Source organism: Apiospora marii (assembly GCF_038362585.1).
Source record: "Apiospora marii strain CBS 49790 chromosome Unknown utg000005l_segment0_segment0, whole genome shotgun sequence".
NCBI lineage: Eukaryota > Fungi > Ascomycota > Sordariomycetes > Amphisphaeriales > Apiosporaceae > Apiospora > Apiospora marii.
The window spans coordinates 3,107,698-3,109,496 of NW_027117377.1; the positions used below are offsets into that span (position 1 = coordinate 3,107,698).

The 1,799-nt window shown below is 51.9% G+C and overlaps 1 protein-coding gene across 1 annotated transcript; it reads left to right on the top strand.

Annotated features, from left to right (window-relative positions):
- Nucleotides 1-1,260: 1,260 nt before the first annotated feature.
- PG985_008884 (uncharacterized protein) lies at nucleotides 1,261-1,572 on the top strand (the record flags this gene model as incomplete). The annotated part of the gene is made up of 1 exon (XM_066828652.1): nucleotides 1,261-1,572. The coding sequence occupies one exon, from the start codon at nucleotides 1,261-1,263 to the stop codon at nucleotides 1,570-1,572; it is 312 nt and encodes a 103-aa protein (XP_066683564.1).
- Nucleotides 1,573-1,799: the final 227 nt, after the last annotated feature.

The window sequence follows — 1,799 nt, forward strand, 5'->3', positions numbered from 1 at the left end:
ATGGCATGGCAAGGCAAGGCAAGGCTCTGTCTCGGGAGCGAGAGTGTGTTTCTGGTCCGGATATCGTGTTTTTTTTTACGATCCTGCAGCTTCCTTGCTCGTTTGTGAATTTACGAGGCGGGGCGGGGCATCTCATCCCTTTCCCGTTGGTTGATTCTGATGACGATATCCGTCCGCTTTCCTATGCAGTAATGAAATGGTTACTGGCCCATCCTCCATCATGGACTCTTCGCTCCGGAAACTTGCATATGCGTGTCTTCATAATGAGGCTTACTGAGTTTCCCTCGAGGTTATACTTCCCTCGTACTCCTTTCGTCTTCCGGCTATACTCTACCGCGAGTACGCACTTCCCTGCAAAATCCACGTCTACCATCGAGTACATCAAGCAATTGCTCTATAAGCTGTCCAATGCCTCTTGAAACGCCATGGTGATCCCGCGAAATGAGTCCATGAGAGCAGTCCCAGATCTATGCCTTCTTGAAGTCCTCGATATTTGATACACGAAATTCACGAGACGCCAGCGAAAACCCATGTATGGTGCGGAGTGTGGTTACGAGGTATAATTCTTCGCATTTCTCCAAGTAAGCCAGTAGAAGCAATACAGCTGTAGTAACCGCCGCGGGTTCAAAAGACACTCGAAGCTTAGCAGGGTTGCTGTTGAGAACCCCCCATGATGCTTCTATAAGGGGCATCGTCAAGAAGTTGATGTGTTTTGTTTTCGTCGCCCTGTATAACCTGCCCAGCACTGCGATGTCCAGCACTGAGATGCTCAGCAAGTCAACGTCGAAGGCGGAGTGGATGCCTGGAGCTTTGGATGGCTCATAAGACCTGGAATCCAGCGCGAAGTTCCAAGTCTTAAGTTGCATGCAGGCATCTGGTCCCTCTTTGTCTCGTAAGTATGACTTTGATGAGCGACCTGCTACTTCTAATGCTGACAATCTGGTCATGTTCACTCAGAATTCGGACATGGATATGCCACAGAAGCTCACGCCTGTGTTGGTAAGAGTGGTGTTTGGATGACTGCTGGCAAGCCAGACTGAAAAGTAGCAGCGTATACTTCGTTGAGTCGTTATTGCGTAGACAGAAAAAGCAGACACCAATCATCAACGAACGAACCCCCCAATAGCGTAACCCTCGAGAGCAAATTACCCTCTGCGCGTTCCTGGCTTCATAGTAACGCCTCAGAAGAGAATATCAAGAACCAAGCCCGTCAATGACACGCGGGAAAACACAAAGAGCCTTGTCCCTCGCGGCCAGACAATGCACCCGAACAGACTAAAACCTCCTCCCCTAAGGGGAGGGGCACACCAACTTGCAGTAGCAGTCCCCCTCGCAGGTCGGGTCGGTCAGCTGGATGTTGCCGTTCCCGTCCCAGATGGCCCCGTCGGCGTCACAGCGACCGCAGTACATGTAGTACAGGCAGTCCGCCTGCGAAGCCGGAAATTGCTGTCGGAGCTTCATCAGGGGGGCGGTGCCCCTGCTCTCTTTGATGGGCCCGCTCGAGACCAGGCCAGCGAGGCCGGCGACGGCGGCTGCAATGGCAAGGGTGAACTACATGTTGGCGCGTGTTAGCTATCTCTGTAAAGCAGTCCCAGGCGGACATGGGCTTGGGAAATGGGCTATACCTTCATGATGCCGGTGGTGGTAGGGTTGGTATTGACTGAGGGAGGAGTCGGTATTGAAGATTATATAGGTGGTCTAGTAGTCGTTGTGAAGGAATTTGGGGCCGGGGGCCTTTATGATATGTTTACTGTGTGATGAAGATGGGTTCGAGATTGACGCCTCCATGTCTGAGGTTG